The 21,912-nt window shown below is 47.4% G+C and overlaps 1 protein-coding gene across 1 annotated transcript; it reads right to left on the bottom strand.

Annotated features, from left to right (window-relative positions):
- Positions 1-2,847: 2,847 nt before the first annotated feature.
- On the bottom strand, positions 2,848-21,549 carry PYCR1 (pyrroline-5-carboxylate reductase 1). Its single transcript, XM_044297035.1, has 8 exons — positions 21,397-21,549; positions 16,668-16,792; positions 15,108-15,178; positions 9,676-9,855; positions 9,361-9,582; positions 6,317-6,409; positions 6,077-6,240; positions 2,848-3,519 (listed from the first exon to the last, which is right to left on the bottom strand). The coding sequence occupies exons 2-8, from the start codon at positions 16,732-16,734 to the stop codon at positions 3,357-3,359; spliced, it is 960 nt and encodes a 319-aa protein (XP_044152970.1). The 5' UTR covers positions 16,735-16,792; positions 21,397-21,549; the 3' UTR covers positions 2,848-3,356.
- Between the last annotated feature and the right edge of the window lie 363 nt (positions 21,550-21,912).

The following is a 21,912-nucleotide window of genomic DNA, read 5'->3' as shown; positions in this document are numbered from 1 at the left end:
AGTGCCTTTGCAACTGTATCGTGTATGTAGTAGTGGTGAGACTGTATGACTTACATGTAGCAGATTTGTGTGTGAAGTGTGTAAATAGGCTGCAGACAGCAGAGCTGTGCCTGTGTGCACCTGTAATGTGTATGTAGTAGGGTTGAGACTGTATGAAGTATATGCAGTAGAGCTGTGTGTGTGTGTGTAATGCGCAGGCAGCAGAGCTGTGTGTAATGCGCAGGCAGCAGAGCTGTGTGTGTGTGTGTGTGTAATGCGCAGGCAGCAGAGCTGTGTGTGTGTGTAATGCGCAGGCAGCAGAGCTGTGTGTGTGTGTAATGCGCAGGCAGCACAGTTGCAAGTTGCAGAAGGGATGACTGCAGCATATGGATGGGACGGTTCCTTCTTGATCTTTGCCCGTGTAAATGGCGTCTAATCAGTACGGACACCCGCTCACCAGTCTGTATATCGCCGATTTGCTTCCCATTGGTATATTCACCGTGGAATGTGTGTGCGGCGAATATGCTTCATTTTACAATACCAGCCGTAACGTGGATGTCATTTTAAAAATTCAGTGAAAAAAAAAACATCTGCAAAATAAATTGCGCTATAGTATGAATTCTAAATCCACAGTGCGTCAATTTATGATGTGGATTTCCCCTTTTGAAACGAGTAGGGTTAAACCTGCGTCCAGTAACTTGTGGATTTTGGTGCGGAAATGCCCCACGTGGCCATCCATACCTCTACTGAAAAGGTGAAGGGAATCTGTCAGGCCCCCTCCTGAGGTCAGCGGCAGCAGGACTGTTCATGTAGTGCTGTCCTTAAAGGGCTTCTGTCACCCCACTAAAGTGATTTTTTTTTTTTTTGGGCTAGTGAAATTAGTTATATTGCGATATATGACAATATAATTGTGTTACTTACTTTGATCCAGCAGTTTCTGCAAAAAACGAAGTTTTATAATATGTAAATTCGGTCTCTAACAGCAAGTAGGGCGGCTACTTGCTGCTAGCTGCTGCAGAAATCCGCCCCCTCGTCGTGTTGATTGACAGGGCCAGCCGGGATCTCCTCCTCCGGCCAGCCCTGTCAGTATTTCAAAAATCGCGCGCCTCTGTTGATTCGGCGCAGGCGCTCTGAGATGAGGAGGCTCGTCTCCTCAGCACTCCCTCAGTGCGCCTGCGCCGATGACGTCTTCTACTTCGGTGATGTCATCGGCGCAGGCGCACTGAGGGAGTTCTGAGGAGACGAGCCTCCTCATCTCAGAGCGCCTGCGCCGAATCAACAGAGGCGCGCGATTTTTGAAATACTGACAGGGCTGGCCGGAGGAGGAGATCCCGGCTGGCCCTGTCAATCAACACGACGAGGGGGCGGATTTCTGCAGCAGCTAGCAGCAAGTAGCCGCCCTACTTGCTGTTAGAGACCGAATTTACATATTATAAAACTTCGTTTTTTGCAGAAACTGCTGGATCAAAGTAAGTAACACAATTATATTGTCATATATCGCAATATAACTAATTTCACTAGCCCAAAAAAAATAATAATCACTTTAGTGGAGTGACAGAAGCCCTTTAAAGGGGTTCTCCAGAAATGATTTACAATGGCTGCCAGCAATCTGACCTAGAATGTGAGCAGGACTGGTTGGGATCTCACGACGCTCTGGCTCTTACATATTGGTGAGTTTTCCTGTCAGGCTGCTCAGCCATGATGGCTTATCACAGGCGGGATCGCATCGTTACCATCTATTGTAGAGCATTGTAGTGAGGCCACGTCCCCTCACCCCCATAAACCAGTCCTCCTCACATTATAGTACTGGTTGCTGGCGACCATTTTAAATCATTCCCAGAGGACCCCTTTAATAGCGCTTGATAGTCTTCTGCCATGTTGTTGCTGTAGAGTCTGTGCAATCATCCTCTGCTGTACCCCCCTCTTCTCACAGTACGTTTCAGTTTTTCACTGACGTGTCCTGTCTGCATTTTCTGTGGACACCATTGATTTTATTCTGTCTGTTCACATTTCAGTATTTATCTTACTGACAGTGGGTCAGTAAAAAAAATAATAATGGGGACATGCAGTACTTTGATCCGTGATGCGGACCAAGCAAGCCCATTGAAGTCTATGGGTCAGTGAAAATCGCTGACACACATCCGTGTTGCGTCTGTTTTTCACTGAAGACGGAAAGGAGATTCTTCGGAAATTAATTTTCAGCTGAGCAACGTCAGTGAATTACGGATTTCACACGGATGGTAAGAACGCACCAACAATAGATCCTTCACGGACATCTTAGCAGATGAAACGCGTATGCTTTTTTCCACAGATGTGTCACTGACACGGAAATGTGGACAAGGCCTTAGAGAAACCATCAGGGAGAGGGAGGAGAGCCTGCAATAGGTCATCACACACTCCTTACCATCCTTGTCTGGAGGTACAAGGAAAAGACATCCCTGAAAAGCTGTAGAAGGGAGGAAGCTGAGCTGATACATGAGCTAGTGAAGGCAGCAGCATCCTAGACACGCAGATCCACACGTCCATGGGAGAAAAGTTTGAAACTGGTAGTAAACTGGGTATCGGGTCAAAAATGAATGACTGCAGGCTGAAATTTCATTCAACTTTTTGTAAAATAATAATGTGTCCCTGTTAGGTTGACACCAGAACACACATGGTGTTCACATGGATACCACGAGCAAGTGTTACTGTACTTACTGATGGTTTCCAGATCACCACACCAGAGGCAGAAACCTGAAGCTCCACTCCGGGAATACTGCTCTGGAGCTCCGTAACGCAGCTTCCTACAGTGACATCGCTGCATACATCATACTGACCGCTCAGATCATGGGTGTCATGGACCTTGAATGAATGCCCTTTTCTCTTACACCGGAGGATGAAAGTGCTTTATTGTCTTGACAAACCGTTTGATGGGAGACGTAATTGTTAGTGTGCCGTAAACCAAGGTAAATATACAAAAATAAAAATAAATGGCGCAGTTAAGCATTTACATCTCGGTTTTTTCTTTGCCTGTATTGAAGGTGGTGCAGAACAAGAGATCTGGCTATGAATGAGTTAATGCAGTGAAGAGCTAATGGGAAATGATATGGATAGAGAGCTTATTGCGTAGCACGCTCTATGAAATGCATACAGAGCGGTAAGATGGGTGCGCGTGGCAGCAACACATCACCTGGCGGCACAGTCTTAGCAGAATTTATGGGAACATTAGGATAAAATTATATAAAATGTTTTACAGTCAATTTTCTTGAACTTTCTTGATTTAAAAAAAAACAACCAAATATTAGGCTGTAGTGGGAAGGCGCAGGGTGCCCCCCGCCGACGGCCGCCGTCCAGCTCGTCAGTGGATTTGTTTGATGAGGGTTCCTTCCTGGACTCTCTCAGAACTTCTTCAATCCTGACCTCTTGTTGTTGAAGAGACTCACTTTGGCTCCTGAGGAGGCGGTGGAAACCAATGGCGATTCTTGCTGCACTTTGCTTAGGGTTGTCTTTTTGATGGCAGCGGCAGGGATTTTTTCCTGGTCAGCGTATTGCTGGAGCTCCCTGAGATGGTGGAGAGACACACAAGGTTGACGCAGGATTATATAAATGGTCTGCTTTCTTTTTCTTCCCCAGAAACAGTGCCACTTCTGTCCATAGGCTGTGTCTGGAATTGCAGTTTATCCCCATTCAAGTGAATGACAATAAGACAAGCCATGGATGAATAAGGCGCTGGTTCGTGGGTAAAAAAAAAAAAAAAGCTGAAACTTTTTCTAATTCTAGACAACCCTTTTTAGGAGATGGGATTTAAACATCCCAACAGTCACATTAAAATTGTAAAAGCTCTCCTGAAAATGTCGCTTTTTTATTGTAGATTCTGATTGATGGGTGAAGGGGGATTGATAACATGCACTAAAGTCCATGCTAACCCCCCCCTCCCCTATTGGGGTAATGTGCAGGTAAAACAGGGAGATAGAAACTTTTCTTTCTCTCTTCCTGAAGCCTGTCGGCTCCCCCACTGCCTTTCCTCCTCCAGTCTGGCAGAGATGTCAGCCAGCGGACGGGAGGGGGCTATTTTAAAGGGAACCTGTCACCGAGATTTCGTGTATAGAACTGAGGACATGGGTTGCTAGATGGCCGCTAGCACATCCGCAATACCCAGTCCCCATAGCTCTGTGTGCTTTTATTGTGCAAAAAAAAACCGATTTGATACATATGCAAATTAACCAGAGATGAGTTTTGTACATGAGATGAGTCAGGGACAGGACTCATCTAAAGTTAATTTGCATATGTATCAAATCGTTTTTTTTTTACACAATAATAGCACACAGAGCTATGGGGACTGGATATTGCGGATGTGCTAGTGGCCATCTAGCAACCCATGTCCTCAGCTCTATACACAAAATCCCGGTAACAGGTTCCCTTTAAGATCACAGGGTTAGGTTATGTACATGAAGAGATACAGATATTGGTATTTGGGGTCAGGAATGAAAGCTGCAGGTATATACTGCTTTCAATTGGACACATTTCTAAGTGCAATGCTTGTGGTCTTGTTTAAAAGACTAGATTATCAGCTTTAAAACAAGACCAACACTGTGGCTGTCGCCCAATGACAGTGTAAGAAATCGACCCTGAGAAGTGCACTCCTCTTCTGCGGACACAAAACCCCTGAACAGTGTTTGTTCAAAACAGTTCAGGACGATCAGTGGGAGGTTAAAGGGACATTCCCACTTTAGAAATTTAAAGTGAATCCCCAGGATATGCCAATGTCTGGTAGAAGTCCCCAGACCTCTGGTGACTAAAGGGAACCCACTTTTCCCAATAGTTGGCGACTCATGACCATGCTTTTCTGATAAGGAATACCCCTTTAACAGAATAGCAACTCAGGCTTTATAAGAATAAGGCTACATGCGTATGTCCGTTTTGCTTTTAGCGGTCCGCAAATTGCAGATCCGCAAAACACAGATGGCGTCAGTGTGCGTTCCGCAATTTGCGGAACGGTGCGGACAGCCATTAAAATAACTGCCTAAGAATAGGACAGGTTATATATTTTTTTGCGGACCACGGAACGGAGTGCCGTGTGCTGTCCGCATCTTTTGCGGCCCTATTCAAGTGAATGGGTCCACATCAGAGTCGCAAAAACTGCGGCTCGGATGCGGACCAAAACAACGTTCGTGTGCATGAGGCCTAACAATCGGATGCAAAATGTGTTGACGCTTCCATCAATTCCCACAGTTTTACCATTAACAGACGGTTTGACATTATATTTCCATTCATGAACGGACTTCAGTGGCAAGAAGATAAATCGGAGGTGGGCAATAATGGATCTGAATGGGGAATAGTTACTGCACCCCCTACTGGAGGAGGAAGCCTTCACATTCTTACCTGGTATACTCCTCTTAGGGGTGGGGTCTGGGTGCTGAGATCCCCCCCTTCGAATGACAGTGTGAACAGTTGCTAACTTTAAAAATACACTAAAGTGGTTGTCCGAGCGTTCGCAATGGGGGTCCGACACTCAGTATCCCTGCCCATCAGCTGTTTGAAGAGGCTTTGGCACTCCGGGGTGCAGGGAGTTGAACCTACACCAATCACATAATGGTGGCCTGTCCTGAGGATATTAAAGGGGTATATCACTATCGGCTATTTTCGGCAGCCCCATAGAAATTAAAGTAGGGCGGCTGCGCAGTGCGCCCTCAGTCACCTTCCCAGCTCTGTTCTCGGTGTAAGTGCGAGTCCCAGAGGTGGGACCCGCATCTATCAGACAATGGTGGCATATCCTAACGATATGCCGCCGTTGTCTTTGATGGGAATTCTCCTTTAATATCCTCGGAAAACCCCTTTAATTTCTACAGTAGGTGAAAAAGCATCTCCTGTATTTTCAGCTGTGCAACACTGCCACCTAGTGGCTCTGGGGCTACGGATAGGTAAATCTAATGCAGACAGCCTCGGTCTTCCAGGGCTTCTCATATCCTTTCATAGGATAGGACAAACCACATGCATCAGCTATCCACAAGATGTATGATTCCTGTGTGACGGACCACTGGGACCCCCACCGATCTACAGAACAGTGGCCCCCCGAGCCAAGACAGAAACATTTTCATACTGGTGGCTGAACGCTGACCTGGTTCTGATGCAAGATGCCTCCACAGCGTTAATGAGAAGGGAACGGAATCCTCCACTCTCCAAAAAGTGCAGAGCGTGAATGGTGGCGCCCCCTGGTGAGCACACATTGTCCTTCAGCTGTCCTGGATGCTGCTCCGATTCCAAAAGCATCTTTGCTGCTCCCTAATCAAAGATCAGACAGTCAATAAATCCGTCTTCATGAGAAAAGAAGCTGAAGCAGAGAATTAACGTTACTGACCAGCATGGCCTGCGCGCCTAGACGAACAGCAAGCCGCCGGGGCAGGCCCATCTTTACCCCGCCATCGGCAAGTGCATCCAGAGCGGTGAAGGCCTGAAAAGAAAAGCCAAGCAGAGTCAAATCTCACGCAATCCCCAAGACAACCACAATGGTGACCATGAGCGTTGTCAGACAACTCTTAACCCAGAAAGTAAAAAAGACTGCACAATGGTTTTGCTTGCTAAGTGCCTGGTTGTGGAGCGGTGCGGGCGCAACTATAGTCTTAACAAGTTCAAGATGGCTGCCCCCCCCCCCCCCCATTCTTATGTTCAGTCTTTTTAGTACATGTGTCTTTTGAAAGCCGTAACTTTTTTTTTTTTTTGTTTACATAAATCAATTTAGCACCTTTTTTCGGTGATGCACTGAGCTTTATTTTTTATGTAATTTCTAGTTAACTATTGTTTTTATATCTGAAAATGAAAAAAAAAAAGAAGTATTTTTCACATTTTCTTTTCCCATATTAAGTCCCCTTTCTTTAATGCTTATTTTTGTAAAGGGGGATATATCGTTTTTAGTCAGCGTGGGTTGGACTAAGAAGCTTAAATGTGGCTTTTTTGGTCTTTATTTTTAATTTTACTTTGTGCCCCACTTCCCAAGACCATACAAGACCTTTGGTGGTCATTTTAGTGATATATATATATAGTTTTCTTATTGTTAAATTATGGACATAGGGAAGTATTAGCCCCATATATAGGAGGAGTATACTCCCAGGAGGTGTTCAGCCTTGTTGCGGAGCTGATCTAGGTCTGCTAAGACCCGGCAGCTTGTGCAGTTACCTGATCCTCAGAGATCACATGATCATTAGGACTGGAGCAAGAAGCAGCATTGCCGCTCCTGATCTATGTACACAGTGATCAATAATGGAGAAGGCAGGTATTAAAGGGAACCTGTCATCACCTTTATGCTGCCCTTACTAATGGCAGAATAAAGTAGAGACAGGTGAGTGGATTTCGGCGGTCTTTCATTTATAAGTTAAAAGCAAGTTGTTGTCGAGAACCGACATCACAATCATTGCAGACTGGGCCTGGAAAAAAGAGTCACGGACACCTGAGAAGAAATAAAGTATTGAGGCACTCAGGTTGAGAGTTTTGCAATTCAAGTGAGGTTTATTTCATAATCTCTGCATCATCCATTTTCCTGTGCAAACCACGGGCAAATGGATGATGCAGAGATTCTGAAATAAACCTCACTTGAATTGCAAAACTCTCAACCTGAGTGCCTAAGTTAGGGCTGCAGCTAACGATTATTTGAATAATCGATTAGTTGCCGATTAATTTCTACGATTAATCGATTAATCGGGAAAAACGACAAAATTACAAAACAGAGAGGTTTATATGATCTTACTTGAAAAATTATGTTCAAAGGCCATATTAAAACAAATTGTGGACGACACTATTATGGGGGATCTGTGGACGACACTATTATGGGGGATCTGTGGACGACACTATTATGGGGGATCTGTGGACGACACTATTATGGGGGATCTGTGGACGACACTATTATGGGGGATCTGTGGACGACACTATTATGGGGGATCTGTGGACGACACTATTATGGGGGATCTGTGGACGACACTATTATGGGGGATCTGTGGACGACACTATTATGGGGGATCTGTGGACGACACTTATGGGGGATCTGTGGACGACACTTATGGGGGATCTGTGGACGACACTATTATGGGGGATCTGTGGAAGACACTATTATGGGGGGATCTGTGGACGACACTATTATGGGGGATCTGTGGACGACACTATTATGGGGGATCTGTGGACGACACTATTATGGGGGATCTGTGGACGACACTATTATGGGGAGGGGGATATGTGCACGGCGTAGTTATGGAGAGGGGGATATGTGCACTGTTATGGGCATAACAGTGCACAGATCCCTTTCCTCATAACAGTGCACAGACCCCCCTTCCCATAGCAGTGCCATACACAGACCCCCCCTCCTCCCCATAGCAGTGCTATACACAGACCCCCCTCCCCATAGCAGTGCCATAGACAGATCCTCCCCCCTCCCCATAGCAGTGCTATACACAGACCCCCCTTCCCATAGCAGTGCCATAGACAGATCCCCCCTCCCCCTTCCCCCTAACAGCCCCGGCCCCGATGCTTGCATCTTTATTTTACCTTTTTACAATGACGCTCCCGCTCCTGTAACAGCCAGGCAGAGTGGACGGCGGCGTAACGTCACTCAATCACGTGACGCGCCTGCTCCGCCCACTTCATGAATGAAGGAGGCGGAGCAGGCGTGTCACGTGAGTGAGTGACGTTACGCCGCCGTCCGCTCTGCCTGGCTGTTACAGGAGCGGGAGCGTCATTGTAAAAAGGTAAAATAAAGATGCAGCGACCGCCCGCCCGCCCGAATAGCAACGAATCGGCGATTATTCGATAACTGGATTCGTCGACAACGAATCCAGTTATCGAATATAATCGATTAATCGTTGCAGCCCTAAGTGCCTTAATACTTTATTACTTTGATAAACGGCATAACAAGCCCTTGATTGGCACCGGTGACACCCTTGAACGAGTGCGGTTCCTCACTTTACTACGGACACCTGAGAAGAGTCCTGGTTATTCATGAAGTCCTGCTCTCCTGCATACCTGCTGATGACTGACCGTCTTCTATCTAGTTTTCTCCCTTTCTCTCTAGGAGAGAACTGCCAATCATCAGCAGACGGGTGAGAGTGCAGGAGATTAGGAATAACCAGGACTCTTCTCAGGTAGATTTGACTCTCGTCAAGGCCTGGGCTGCAATAGTTATGAGGCTGGTTCTCAGCAACCACCTTTTTTTTTAACTCATCACTGAAATCGACATTCTTGTCACTAATGTATGCTGCCCTCAGTGAGGTCAGCATAAAGTTGAGGACAGGTTCCCTTGAAGGCAGATCCAGCTTTTAAAATATCTAATGTTAATTAAAAGCAGCCCCTTAACAGAATCAGTGGACATCTCAGATCCAAGAAGGACTAAGACATCTTGACCCTTCTGTCTGCACTTACGTAAGCCGGTCCACTTCCACTGAGTCCAGTGACAGCATCAATCAAGTCCTCCTCCACCTCGGTGCAGAAGCCCACACTCTGCATCAGCTGCTCCAGCAGATGCCCGTCCTCCACCTCGGCGTGGGTCCCTGTGGCATACACGGTGGCCCCCTCTCTGACAATCACAGGAGTATTGGTCATGCAGCGGATGACTTTGGGCGCTGGGTGGAAGCTGGACAGTTTCTGTAGGGTTGCAGGAGGATTAAAGGGTTGAGAGCGAGAACGTCTGCTACACGCAATGGGAATGCATATAGTGGGTGGTCAGAATGACATTACCTTCTCGATGGTGCTGATGGTGACACCGGCGGCACAGGACACAACCATGTGACGATCCTCAATGTCAGTGCCAATCTCATCCAGCACAAAGGGAATAATGGGAGGCTTCACGGCCAGGAAGAGGACATCGCTGTTCTTCACCGTCTCCTTGTTACTGGTGGTGAAATTTATACCCAATTTCTGATGATAAAAAAAGGAGTAAAATGAGTATAAACTGCAACTTTATCCAATGTCCTAATCTTACCCAGCATGTAATGTCATATTGGTTTTGATCCAACAGGAAGCACATGCCTTAAACCTGTTATTCCATTTTCTATTCCTAAAGGGTTGTCCAGGATTTCAAGAAAGTTGCGTGAAACTAAGAATTTACTAAAGTTTTAAATCGGACACAAATATTAGTTTTTCACAAAGTTTGCAGTTTTTGTGTTTTTAGATGTTTTTGTCAGATGTTCTTATGGTATACTAAAAAAAATTTCTTCAAATTAGCCCTCATTCCATGACCATTTAAACAGGCCTTGAAGCATAACGTGGATAAAATAGCTACACCAGCACCTCATCAGTGCAGAGCATAGAGAATTTGCTTAAAGGGAACCTCTCACCAAAAAAACAGATACTAAACTGTTAATAGTACCTTATAGTGCTGCAGAGTAGTTTCCTAATGCACTTTTTGATCGTTTAGCCGCATCTAGCCTCCTGGAGAAATCAATGTTTTATTCAGCCGCTGCCCCCTGCTTCAAGTCAGGTTTCAAGTGGGGATCGGCCCAGGCGTCTCGAATGCTGCTGTCCCCGCCTCCCGCCGCCTTTATTGACACGCCAGATCTCAGTGCCGGGACCGCGCTCCCAGCCCGCATGCGCAGTAAAGGGCTGCTGTAGCGCGATCCCGGCTCGTACACTCAGCCGGCTTCAGTTTCGCTACTGCGCATGCGCCCGGCATCTTCTGTAACTGCGCTAGTTTGTAAGGCTGGCGGGCACATGCGCAGTAGCGAAACTGAAGCCGGCTGAGTGTACGAGCCAGAGCCGGGATCGCGCTACAGCAACCCTTTACTGTGCATGCGGGCTGGGAGCACGGTCCTGGCACTGAGATCCGGCGTGTCAATGCGGGAGGCGGGGAGAGCAGCATTCGAGGCGCCTAGGCCGCTGCCCCCTTAACTTCAAACCTGACTTGAAGCAGGGGGCAGCGGCTGAATAAAACATTGATTTCTCCAGGAGGCTAGATGCGGCTAAACGATCAAAAAGTGCATTAGGAAACTACTCTGCAGCACTATAAGGTACTATTAACAGTTTAGTATCTGTTTTTTTGGTGACATGTTCCCTTTAACTGCGTGAGAGGCCTTGGTCAGGATCCGGGGTGTGTGACCTTATGTAGAGGTTCTGGGAAGAAAAAAAACGCTAATTAGCCTTCCTTCCAAAAGGAAAAGAAAGATATGCCTCTGATGCCACCAATTGACCTATAAGTCAATGAAGTACATTATGGTATACTGAGGTACTATTATAAGCATTTTGTAAGATTTTAAACTTTTATTAATAAATCCATTAAGTTTATGCAAAGACTCAATATATTTTCAGTGTTGACCCTTCAAGACTTTTGCAGTTTGCCCTGGCATGATGGACATCAGTTTCTGGCCCATATCCTGACTGATGGTAACCCAGTGCTTGGAGTTTATCACAATTTCTAGGTTTTTGTTTGTCCACCTGCTTTTGAGGACTGATTACAGGTTCTCAATGGGATTGGGGTCTAGGGAGTTTCCTGGACCAAAAATTCTATGTTTCCTTTAACGAGTCCACCATGCTCGAAAAAAAAAAAAACCTTGTTCATCACCACATTGCTCCTGGATGGTTGGGAGAAGTTGCTCTTAGAGGATGTTTTGATCCCATTCTTTATTCATGGCATTGTTCTTGGACACAATTGTGAGTGAGCCAACTCCACTGGATGAGGAGCATGCCTGGACAGCCTTTGGCTGTGCGGGCATGCTGGGAGTTGTAGTTTTGCAACAGCTGGAGGCACATTGGTTGGGAAACACTGGTCTAAGGATGCTTTACTGTAGACATGACACGGGACTCGTCACCTCTTCTTCTCCTGACAATAATTTTTCCATATGTCCCTCTGTACTTCCTGCAGAATATCTGTCTGTCCTAAATGTTTTTCTTGCATGGCTTCTTTGCTGCCCTTGACACCAGGCCAGCCTCCAAAATCTTTCTCCTCACGGTGTGTGCAGATGCACTCACACCTGCCTGCTGCCATTCTTGAGCAAGCTCTGAACTGGTAGTGACCAGATCCCGTAGCTAAATTACAGATGGTCCTTGCTGTACTTGTTTTTGGGTGTCCTGAAGCTTTCTTCACAGCAACTGAACCTCTTCTTAAAGTTCTTTAGTGGTCCAAAAAAATGGTTGATTTAGGTGCAAACTGACAAGTGGCAGTGTCCTTGCATAAGAAGCCCTTTTGATGCAAAGGAATGAAGACTGAATATGTTTCCTTGGAGGTAACCATGGTTAACAGAAGACGACCATGATTTCAAACCCCAACTATCCTTTCAAACTGCTCTTCTAATTCAATAAGCATGACAGAGTAATCAACTGCCTTGTCCTCTTTCTCCTGAGCTAACGAGAAGATCACATGATGTCAGTAGATAATTTTGTGGCAGTGCTGAAATGCAGTGGAAATGGGGTTTTTGTAAAGTAAATTTTCATGGTTTTTCATAAAAACTGAAGCAGCTGACTTCGTGAAAACAAGCATTTGTGTCCATGACTGTATATAAAAGAAAAATGACTTGTTAAATCCAGTCATTCCTGCAGTAATGACCTTATGTACATCATTCTTGTAAAAGCTGCAGTCAATCACGGACCTACAAAGAATTGGGATTGGCTGCAGCAGTCACATGATTGACGTAGATGACATTATCGCTGCAGGACCAGCAAGGCAAGTAATGAATCATTTTAACTTTTTGCTCTTGGGCAAGTTTCTTAAAATCTCAGACAAGCCCTCTAAGTCTCCAGCCTAAAACTAAATGTATGCCTGTCTCTCCACCATAAATGTCTTATTGTGAGTATTGGGGTCGGGGTGAAGGAGCTGGCCCACTTCCTAGGTTAAAGGGGTTGTCCGGGTTCAGAGCTGAACCCGGACATACCCTTATTTTCACCCCGGCAGCCTCCCTGAGCCTAGCATCGAAGCATCTCATGCTCCGATGCGCTCCAGTGCCCTGCGCTAGATCGCGCAGGGCACAGGCTCTTGTGTTTTCAATAACACACTGCCGGGCGGTAACTTCCGCCCAGCAGTGTGTTCGGTGACGTCACCGGCTCTGAGGGGCGGGCTTTAGCTCTGCCCTAGCCGTTTTACTGGCTAGGGCAGAGCCAAATCCCGCCCATCAGTGCCGGTGACGTCACCGGGCTGCCTGTCAGCCCCATAGAGAGCCCGGTATGTCACCGGAACTCTGAAAAATGCCTTTGCCCTGTGCGATTTAGCGCAGGGCAAAGGAGAGCATCGGAGCATGAACTGCTCCGATGCTCATGTCAGGGGGGCTGCCGGGGTGAAAATGGAGGGATGTCCAGGTTCAGCTCTGAACCTGGACAACCCCTTTAAGTGCGGAAACTATCACTGCAGACCTGGATAATGTAAGGCTGTAGGACGCATGGGGTCGCAAACACAACACGTGTGAATTCACCCTAAGGATAACATAACTCTAAAAATAAATATTCCGATTTACACCGGTTCTGTGATGCACTCATGGCCTTTAAGTTTGGAAAAACCCCTGACCTATGAGCTGACGTGCCCATAGACTTAGACTAATAATGGCTGGGATCCTGCAGTCACAGAATACACTGTAGTCAATGACAGACATATGCAATCTCATAGCTGTACAATGGCACAAGTCTGGGCATATGCGCTGCAGGACGGTTTGGCAAGTGTGGTAAGAATTTAGCCTAAGCTGTGACTGTGGTATTAGGTGCCTAGATCTAGAAAACATCATGGCCGCATGATTTTGAAGGTAGAACCACAGTTCAGGACTGTATTCTCCGTCCGCATCCAGATGTCCGCAAATGAAAAAAATAAAAATAAATAAATAATAGAACATGTCCTATTCGTGTTTTGCATACAAGAATAGGCATTTGTGACATGGCGTGGGACATGCAGAAGGAGAAAACGTGGGATGCCCATAGTGGGTATCCTTCTTTTGTGGATCTGCAATTCGTGGACTGCAAAATGTATACTGTTGTATGAATGGAACCTAAGGGTCCATTCACACGTCCGTGTGTGTTTTGCGGATCCACAAAACACGGACATCGGCGATGTGCGTTCTGCATTTTGGGGACCGCACATCGCCGGCATTCTCATAGAAAATGCCTTTTCTTGTCCGCAATTGCGGACAATAATAGGACATGTTCTATTTTTTTCGGGATCGGAATTGCTGACCCGGAAGTGCGGATCCGCAATTCCAGATCCGGGCAGCACATCGCAAAATGCGGAACGAAATTGCGTATGTGTGAATGGAACCGTAAGTGCATGTTCACATCTGCATTGAAGGCTCTGTCTGGGGCATCGACCACAGATTCCAACAAAAAGAGCGACTTCTCCCCTCCCCCCAATATAAAGGACTCCTGAACAGACCCTATTATGGTCAATGAGGTCTGCATGGCTCCATTGGTTCCAGTTATCTGCCAGATCCTCTAATGGAGCTCAAAAGGTAAATAACTAGCGGTGGGACGAACGTGGCCTTGTTGGATCTGGAGGTAACCAGGGACAAAACAATAATGTGACCAATTTAGATTTTGGTGGTGGGTGTCAGTACTAGCCTAGTCTGGAACTGATAATGTGAGGAGAGATAGGAAGCTTTATGGATCCTTGACCCGAGCTGACTTACCTTCTGCCTCATTTACTGCACCAATAAATACAGATTAACCTGAAGATCACCCTGTCTGGAGCTTATCGCTTACCAGTGAAAGGTGACTAAACACCAGGTTCAAGGGATTTGCCCGAATGACAAAAAAAAAAAATGCCCTCCTAATTGAGGGCTGTAGTGGCCACATATGTGCATGCCTGCTCAGCCAACTCCCATAGAAGTCAATAGCTAGCCATATGCACATGCATGCCCACCTCTCTGTTCACCGTCTGCCTGCCATAAATGTCTGAGATGTGAATACCCCTTTAAGAATGGCTTACATATAGCATATGCCAACCTGCCCCTCTATATTCATGGCCGTGACGTGCGGATCTGACCTGACGTTCTCGATGCCAGTCCGTTATCAATACTCACACTAATAGAGGAAATTTCCAACCCTCCCAATCAACCACTGACCAGATAGGGTCCTGCTGCCCCTACATGAGCATACCACCTCTCCTCATCCTGTGCCCATCTCCTCTGGGTGCCAGGGGAAGGAGGGCAGAGTATGGTTCTCCATCATACCAGAATGATCTATAATCCAACTCTTTCTCTCACCCTCAGTCCGGCCACCGTGGATTGATCGGTATCCGGGGAGCTTGCAGTGATCTTGTGTGCCGCCAATACCCCTGCAACAAAAGACAGGACAGCGCTATGACCCAGAAGAGGGCATATGTATGAAGGAGGAGCGTGTCCAGGATGGGTAAAACGTGGCTGCTCGATTGCAAAAATTGCACCACACCTGTCCACAGATTGTATATGGTTTGCAGCTCATTCCTTCACTTCAATGGAGTTGGACTGCAGTACAACACACGGCCTGTGGACAGGTGTGGCGCTATTTTTGTAAGAAAGCCGCCATGTTTTACTAATGCCGGACAACCCAACTGCTGCTGTTTATGCAAAGTTACAATGATGAGAGCTGCCTATGGTCTGTGTGCACGCTGAGAGTTACCTACCCAGCACCAGGCAGAGAGAATAGCCTACGGCAGTGGAGCCCCCTAGCTGTGGAGCAGCTGCAGAGGCAGTTTTTGTAATCTATCCTGCTAAGGCCCCATGCACACGGCCGTGTTTCACGGCCTGGATCCCTCCTGAGAGCAGGAGCTCAGCGTCACTGGTTGCTATGACGCCGTGCGCTCCCTGCTGCCGGCACAGTACAGTAATGCACTGGTATGATCTATACCAGTGTATAACTGTATTGCGGCGGCAGCAGGGAGCGCACGGCGTCATAGCAACCAGTAACGCCGTGCGCTCCTGCTCTCAGGAGGGATCCAGGCCGCGACTCCACGGCCCGCACACGGCCGTGTGCATGGGGCCTAATACAGCATATTCTCCGGCTGAGGCAATCACTGATGGAGGTCGTTCTGCTTTGTGAAAAGGAAGCTACATGACACAAGTCATCTGGAGCAATGGCAGGCAGTGGTAGCAAAGCCGGACCGCGCAACAGCAGTGGTAGCAAAGCCGGACCGCGCAACAGCAGTGGTAGCAACGCCGGACCGCGCAACAGCAGTGGTAGCAACGCCGGACCGCGCAACAGCAGTGGTAGCAACGCCGGACCGCGCAACAGCAGTGGTAGCAACGCCGGACCGCGCAACAGCAGTGGTAGCAACGCCGGACCGCGCAACAGCAGTGGTAGCAACGCCGGACCGCGCAACAGCAGTGGTAGCAACGCCGGACCGCGCAACAGCAGTGGTAGCAACGCCGGACCGCGCAACAGCAGTGGTAGCAACGCCGGACCGCGCAACAGCAGTGGTAGCAACGCCAGACCGCGCAACAGCAGTGGTAGCAACGCCAGACCGCGCAACAGCAGTGGTAGCAACGCCAGACCGCGCAACAGCAGTGGTAGCAACGCCGGACCGCGCAACAGCAGTGGTAGCAACGCCAGACCGCGCAACAGCAGTGGTAGCAACGCCAGACCGCGCAACAGCAGTGGTAGCAACAGCATCCTGAGCAATAGCAGCAACACCGGTCTTTGCAAGAGCAGTGGTAGCAACGCCGGACCGTGCAATAGCAGTGGTGGCAACAGCATCCTGAGCAATAGCAGCAACGCTGGTCTTTGCAAGAGCAGTGGTAGCAACGCCGGACCGTGCAAGAGCAGAGCAGAAAATGAATGCATCATACCTGCAGCGGTGAAGCCCCGGACTAAGGCATAGGTCAGCTGTCCAGCGCCAATGAACCCCACACTCATGATGATCCCTGGTCTGATCGATACAGAGGTCACAAAGCCGGCGAGCAGCAATCAAACCCTGGAAAGTGGATAGGTAATAAGGGCTCAGTCGACAGTCAGGCAGCAGACATTGAAAGTACCTAGGTATAAAGACTGTGCCCACGGCTTATCTAGCACCAGGCACACCGGACTCTGGTCCTGCCGCATGACACGCAGACAAGCCAGGCGCTGTGCATGCATCTCTGGTGGAAACTGCAGACACAGCGATTTACTGGCGAGTGCAACCGAGGTCAATGGTCCCAATGAGGGGAAGCGATGATATTTGGCAGCAGCAGAGAGGAAAGCTGTGACGCTTCCTCTCACTGGGCGCACCATGGCAGAAACGCACTGTACAGGGCATGCAACAGGCACACCACCGAGTGCCAGAGCAAAGACTGGTGGCAGGGCACAGGGGTCCTGAGGTACATGACCTCCAAGGGATGCTTTATAGTTCAATGTTCTCTTATTAAAGGGGTTTTCTGAGAAAAAATGTGGTTCCAGTGACACCGATCCAGCGCTGCAGCGAGGACATACCAGACTACTCAATATGACCACTGCAGCCTATCACTGGCCTCAGTGGTTACGTGGAGTATCCAGCAGGTCACAGTTTAAATGCTCTTACTGTAGAGAACCAATAAATACAGGACCAACCTGGGCAAGGTTAATTAAACACGTATTTACAGAAGCCTATACGGGCAATGAAAACCTATCTTGGCCCGGGTCAATTTAATACTTCACTTTTATTGAACACATTGTTAAAAAGTGTCACTGTTCATTGTGAGTCACATTTGAAAAAGACAGACAAAAACACAAAATAACTACTGGGGTGTTAAAAACACAGTTGTGGCCCACCACAAAAGATACTGTATGTCATCACATAGAGGCGATATACTAGATCGCTCACTCTAAAAATAATGAGAACAGCAGAATCAATTCTATATACCCACAAGAGGTGATATTGGTTTTTGCCGGCAAGGCTGATTTGATATTGGCAAAAGTCAATATTGAGAGACTAATGTCATCATGCCACTTGAGTGCTGATAGATTGTTTGCCAATCCCCTATTTGCCAGCATGCAGGGCTCTTAACATATGCGCCCTGGACTAGAAGGTGAATGGACCTAATAGTACCAAAGAAGTTCCTGTGAACCAAACACAACCACTATTATCTGTTAGCGGAGTGTGTGACCGCATGTCAGCGTGTTCATGACAACACCAATTGTTTAACACCCATGGGCAACAAATCGCACAATTCGTGGCACATCAGATGTATCGGGGGATTTATTGGCATCCACCCACTATACAACTAGGCATGCTCTGAACAAGCCCAGCCACTGCTTGGTGTTGGCTGGGTGTATTCAAACGTCCCAGGATGCTGCTACCAGCGATTCTGGTTAACAGCACATAAGGCAGCATATACCTAATGCTGCCCTTTATTAAGGAGGATTTGTTGCATCCACCCTCAATAAACACAGGACGTTATCATGGTGCAGTTTAAAGGGAACCTGTCACCAGGAATTTGTGTATAGAGCTGAGGACTTGGGCTGCTAGATGGCCGCTAGCACATCCGCAATATCCAGTCCCCATAGCTCTGTGTGTTTTTATTTGTTAAAAAAAAACGATTTGATAGATATGCAAATTAACCTGAGATGAGTCCTGTCCCTGACTCATCTCACATACAGGACACATCTCAGGGTAATTTGCATATGTATCAATTCGTTTTTTTTACACAATAAAAGCACACAGAGCTATGGGGACTGGATATTGCAGATGTGCTAGCGGCCATCTAGCAACCCATGTCCTGAGCTCTGTACACAAAATCCTGGTGACGGGTTCCCTTTAACACTATCCAGAGACGATCGCTGTGCTAGTATAACCTAAAGGTGTTGACATTAACTTGACCAGATGATGTCAGTGCAGTCAGACTGATGTGTTCTGTATTTAACTAGAACCACCGCCTGTTGGTGCTATTAAACAGATCAGATGGTGTACACAGGGCTGGCAGGACTGCTGTCCTCCTACAAGTGTGACCAGTCATAGATGTGAGACGGGTCACTAATGATAATTGCCAAATAGGGGCCACATATCTGCTGGTTAAAACCTAAAACTGCCCCCCGACATGTTTCGCCAGTCTTGCTGGCTTCCTCAGGGGTAACGGGCATCTGATGTGCCACGAATTGTGCGATTTGTTGCCCATGGGTGTTAAACAATTGGTGTTGTCATGAACACGCTGACATGCGGTCACACACTCCGCTAACAGATAATAGTGGTTGTGTTTGGTTCACAGGAACTTCTTTGGTACTATTAGGTCCATTCACCTTCTAGTCCAGGGCGCATATGTTAAGAGCCCTGCATGCTGGCAAATAGGGGATTGGCAAACAATCTATCAGCACTCAAGTGGCATGATGACATTAGTCTCTCAATATTGACTTTTGCCAATATCAAATCAGCCTTGCCGGCAAAAACCAATATCACCCCTTGTGGGTATATAGAATTGATTCTGCTGTTCTCATTATTTTTAGAGTGAGCGATCTAGTATATCGCCTCTATGTGATGACATACAGTATCTTTTGTGGTGGGCCACAACTGTGTTTTTAACACCCCAGTAGTTATTTTGTGTTTTTGTCTGTGTCTTTTTCAAATGTGACTCACAATGAACAGTGACACTTTTTAACAATGTGTTCAATAAAAGTGAAGTATTAAATTGACCCGGGCCAAGATAGGTTTTTATTGCCCGTATAGGCTTCTGTAAATACTGTAGAGAACCCTTTCTATCCGGTCTCTTATTTGTCCCCCTTCAGATATTGGGGCGACATACCAACTCACTAAAAGTTGACCAACCTACCCGACCTCGGCAGGACCGTCTGATCTGTATCAGAGGTCCGGCTGACGTTCATTTGTCGGATGCTGAGGAGACAAAGGTTCAGGCATCTTGGATTAAAAGACGTCCAATCCTTTGAGGTCTCTGGTGCAGACTGTTAAAAATGGTGGACAAACCAATGCAGCAAACAGCGCTACTTCATCAGGTAAAACGCCGGACACCATTATAGCCAGTGAAGTCTGTCGGGCGCCGCTGCCGTCATGTGATGGTGCCGTCAGTGTCACTGTTTTCTCCTGTGATGTGAACAGCTACTGAGGGGGTCCGCTACCTGACAGTTCTCCTGGAGGCATTCATACTTAGGCGCCCAAATGGTGACCTCCCGGGTTACTTATATTGCGTGACTCTCTGCACCATAGTGCCATGTGAGCGGCATAATGCCACGTGCTGCTGCATATACTGCAATAAGTGCAGAATACATTATGTGTGGTATAGTGCCATGTGTGCTGCATACTGCTATGTGTGAGGCGTACTGCTATATGTGTGGTATAATGCCACGTGTGGCACATAATGCTATGCATGCAGCGTAGTGCCAACCATGTAGCATCCTGCTATAAGTGCAGTATAGTGCCATGCGTGTAGCATAATGCTATGTGTGCAGTATAGTGCCATTCATACTGCTATATGTTCAGAATAGTGGAATGTATGGCATCCTGCTATACGTGTGGTATAGTGCCACATAATGCTATATGTGCAGCATAGTCCCAATGATGTGGCATCCTGCTATAAGTGCAGTACAGTTAAATGTGCAGTATACTGCTATACATGTGGCATAGTGCCATGTATCTGGTATACATGTGGTATAGTGCCATGTGTATGGTATACTGCTATACATGTGGTATAGTGCCAAGTGTCTGGTATATGGCTATACATGTGCGGTATACTGCTATACATGTGGTATAGTACCGTGTGTCTGGTATACGGCTATATGTGTAGTATACTGCCATACATGTGGTATGGTGCTATGTGTCTGGTATACGGCTATATGTGTAGGGTATACTGCTATACATGTGGTATAGTGCCATGTGTCTGGTATACTGTTATAAATGTGCGGTATAGTGTCATGTGTCTGGTATACTGTTATAAATGTGCGGTATAGTGTCATGTGTCTGGTATACTGTTATAAATGTGTCTGGTATACTGCTATACGTGTGCGGTATACTGCTATACGTGTGGTACACAGTTATACGTGTGCGGTATACTGCCATGTGTCTGGTACACGGTTATACACGCAGTATACTGCTATACGTGTTCGGTACACTGTTATAAGTGTGCGGTATACTGCCATGTGTCTGGTACACGGTTATACACGCAGTATTGTGCTATACATGTGGTATACCGCTATATGTGGGGTGCAGCACCATGCATAGAGCTTGTTGGCGACTACCAGGATGCTGGACTGAATGCGCCAACCCCACTTTTGTATGGATCGGCTATCATGTTACTTTTTGGCCAGCAATGGCTCTCATTTCGCGCACTGTGCAGAACTACAAGTCTCAGCCTCTCCTGAATACCTGCTGATGCATCCCAGTGGTCTGCAACCCAATGCATGCTGGGAGTTGTAGTTCATCGCAGCAGCTGGGGAGCCGCAGGTTGCTTTGCTCTATACTATACAGAGCTAAAACCTGACTTGGTGACTTCCCATGGCTGCATGATGCAATGCTCTGACATCACTAGAAATCCCTGTGTGCCTATGTGTGACACGTCTGATGTAACTCTGTGACACGTGTCGTCGTCGTGCTCCCCCGTCCCTCTTCCTCCCCGTTACCTCCGCTCTATAATGCCCGCTCCTGCTTTCACCGTCAGCCCCACGTCCTCCGCTGCTTCCTACAGTCTGCGCGACACAATGCCGGTACCGAATTACCGGGTGCCAAACAAAAACCACGCCCTTGATTATTCAAACCACGCCCTCCCAGTGCTTCTGTATAGGAAATCCTACTGGACACGCCCATTGTTGCCCGCAGCCCTCAGGCCGCATGGCTTGGACGAAGTGGCCCCGCCCCTTTTACAGAGTTTCACCACCAACATCCGCTGACACAAGCCCCGCCTAGTCACGTGGTGTGCTGCTGCTGCTGGCGGCGCTGCGTGGCAGTCAGAGCGGGCTCTGTGACTGACCGCGGCTCCAGTCGAACCCCCGACTCTGCCTCCATTTTACTTTAGTGGAGCATATGCAGACCCCCCAAAATGATGTGTGCTCGACGCACACCATGTTAAGACCGTGTTCAGACGGCTGGAATGATTTCTGGGCAGGGGCATCCGTCTTTTTTCCCCCGGAGTTGAGTGA

Source organism: Bufo gargarizans, chromosome 6 (assembly GCF_014858855.1).
Source record: "Bufo gargarizans isolate SCDJY-AF-19 chromosome 6, ASM1485885v1, whole genome shotgun sequence".
NCBI lineage: Eukaryota > Metazoa > Chordata > Amphibia > Anura > Bufonidae > Bufo > Bufo gargarizans.
The sequence above is the reverse complement of the archived record's forward strand: the minus strand, read 5'-3'. Positions and strand labels throughout refer to the sequence as shown.

What these genes read in the sequence shown, in the direction of transcription:
- PYCR1 (XM_044297035.1), bottom strand. Translation starts at nt 16,734, where the DNA reads ATGAGTGTGGGGTTCATTGGCGCTGGACAGCTGACCTATGCCTTAGTC. An exon ending in CCATCAGCACCATCGAGAAG is followed by an intron (nt 9,583 to 9,675) that starts GTAATGTCATTC and finishes GCAACCCTACAG; the next exon opens with AAACTGTCCAGCTTCCACCC. An exon ending in GTGGAAGTGGACCGGCTTAC is followed by an intron (nt 6,410 to 9,360) that starts GTAAGTGCAGAC and finishes TTTTCTTTTCAG; the next exon opens with GCCTTCACCGCTCTGGATGC.